The sequence below is a fragment of the Cucumis melo genome, chromosome 10 (genome assembly GCF_025177605.1).
Source record: "Cucumis melo cultivar AY chromosome 10, USDA_Cmelo_AY_1.0, whole genome shotgun sequence".
NCBI lineage: Eukaryota > Viridiplantae > Streptophyta > Magnoliopsida > Cucurbitales > Cucurbitaceae > Cucumis > Cucumis melo.
Genome location: NC_066866.1, coordinates 8409017 through 8411086, shown reverse-complemented (window position 1 = coordinate 8411086; position 2070 = coordinate 8409017). Strand labels below are relative to the sequence as shown.

The 2070-nt window shown below is 32.3% G+C and overlaps 1 protein-coding gene across 1 annotated transcript; it reads right to left on the bottom strand.

Annotated features, from left to right (window-relative positions):
• Window positions 1–601: 601 nt before the first annotated feature.
• On the bottom strand, window positions 602–1434 carry LOC103503166 (17.6 kDa class I heat shock protein 3-like). Its single transcript, XM_008467316.3, has one exon. It carries the CDS (start codon window positions 1278–1280, stop codon window positions 801–803), a length of 480 nt encoding a protein of 159 aa, XP_008465538.1. The 5' UTR covers window positions 1281–1434; the 3' UTR covers window positions 602–800.
• Window positions 1435–2070: the final 636 nt, after the last annotated feature.

The following is a 2070-nucleotide window of genomic DNA, read 5'->3' as shown; positions in this document are numbered from 1 at the left end:
ATACTAAACATAAACATAAAGTTGTCTATAAAGAGATTTTAATTATTTCTATATTTTGTAAAGAGTTTAAACTCTTTTATATTTATGTGAATTTTCAAATTAAAAATTATTTTTAAAACCTTTAAAATTATAAAATTACACATGCCATTACCATAAAAATGTAGATATAAGAGTAATGACCTTCAAAATGTAGGTATAAAACCGAAACTTTTGAAGCATTTGTACCAACAAGAGTTAAAAATACCTCTAAAATGTTTGTTATAGAAATCAAAATTTACAAAAATGAACAGTGGTTAACTTTTTTTCTTCTAAGATCAGTACTCAAGCACCACTTTAAACTTTAAAAAGGTTTTAGAAGACAGAAAAGAAACAGAGTAGGAAAAATTTTCTTGTTCGACGTTATGTAGCAAATAATAAAGTAAAATAAAAATTTCAAGAAGAATTGATACGAATCCATGTCAGATAGATCAAAACACAACAAAATATGATAGATGCGACTTGCAAAATCACCGTATATTACATTACACGTAGCTTCATACTTCTCTTACTTGTAGCAAGAAAGTGGAATATATTCATCTTTGCATTTAATTTATTAATAAAATTAGGCTTAAAAACTCACAACTTCATTATATCCATTTACCTTGGTAACATATTATACACAGACATAAAACCAACTTTCTTCAATCTCTTCACGGTCACAGAACACACCAAAATTAAAAAGCCCGATTTTGAGGATTCATTATTCATACAAACTCATCCCTACTACAGGGGAAGACACTGCAGGAAGAAATATAAGACGTTTAGCCAGAGATATCAATTGATTTGATCTCAGGCTTCTTCTCTTCCACTTTAGGCACTGTCACTGTTAGAACTCCATTCTCCATATTAGCCTTCACCTCCTCCACTTTAGCATTCTCCGGCAGCCTGAATCTCCTCGTAAACTTTCCACTGCTTCGTTCAACTCTATGCCATTTATCATTCTTCTCCTCCTGCTCTTTGCTCCTCTCTCCACTGATTTGCAAAACTCTGCCTTCTTCCACTTCTACTTTCACTTCTTCCTTCTTGATTCCGGGAAGATCCGCCTTGAAGATGTGGGCTTGTGGGGTTTCTTTCCAATCAATGCGAGTGTTGGCAAAAGCAGAAGTTTCGACAGCAGATGAGGGGACATTGGCCAACGAATTTGAAAATGGGAAGCCTTCAAATGGATCCCAAATGTCCAATGAAAATGGGTCAAAGACGTTGCTCCGGCGGCCACCGAAAATGCTTGGAATGAGTGACATTGTCGTTTGAGTTAGGATTGCAGAAGGTGATGGATATAGTCGACAGAATTGGGGAATTTGTTTTGGTTGTTTCTCGATGCTGTGGCACCATTGGGTTTGAGGGGATTTAAATAGGAAAGTAACCGAAGAGAGGAGTTGTTTCGTGGGTTTTCTACAACCTTCTCGATGGATTTGGAAAAATGGAGGCCCAATTAATCTATAAGTTATTGGACCTTCGTTTTCAATCCTTTCAACAATTCGTCGAGAAGAATTTGGAATTTTCTAGATGTGTTTGAAGCTCACCTCATTTCTAATCTTGGATGCCGCAGCTTTCTTGGCAATCGAAAAAAAAAAGAATTAATTAGTAATAAAATCGTGGTATTTGTACAATAATAAAAAAAAAAAAATTGGTCCTCTTAAGATATATCTATCTCATCATTCAATAAAAATAATATTACTAAAAATTTTTAAAAATTTTTTAAAAAATTTATTTTAATGTAATAAAAATGAAAAATATTTGAGATGAGTGCATATCTACTTATTCTCATTTACAATCAAAGGCAGACTTGTTACAATACCAGCAGAGGAACGTGTCCCTACATTATCGATTTTTGTATTTTAATATTAACTTTGAAATGTCAAATTATAATATATATAACATAGTGCTCTCTATTTTAAACAAAGTGTGGTTGTAGTGGCTCTTATAACTAATAAGATGTGGGTTTAAATCCTATATTTGTAAATTTCAATATTTGAAATTTTTTATCTGTGTTTATTATATAGTATTTTTGCTATATAAAATTTTTGGATC

Bases quoted from the DNA above. Each gene is read 5' to 3' on its own strand.
- LOC103503166 (XM_008467316.3), bottom strand. From the start codon at position 1,280: ATGTCACTCATTCCAAGCATTTTCGGTGGCCGCCGGAGCAACGTCTTT.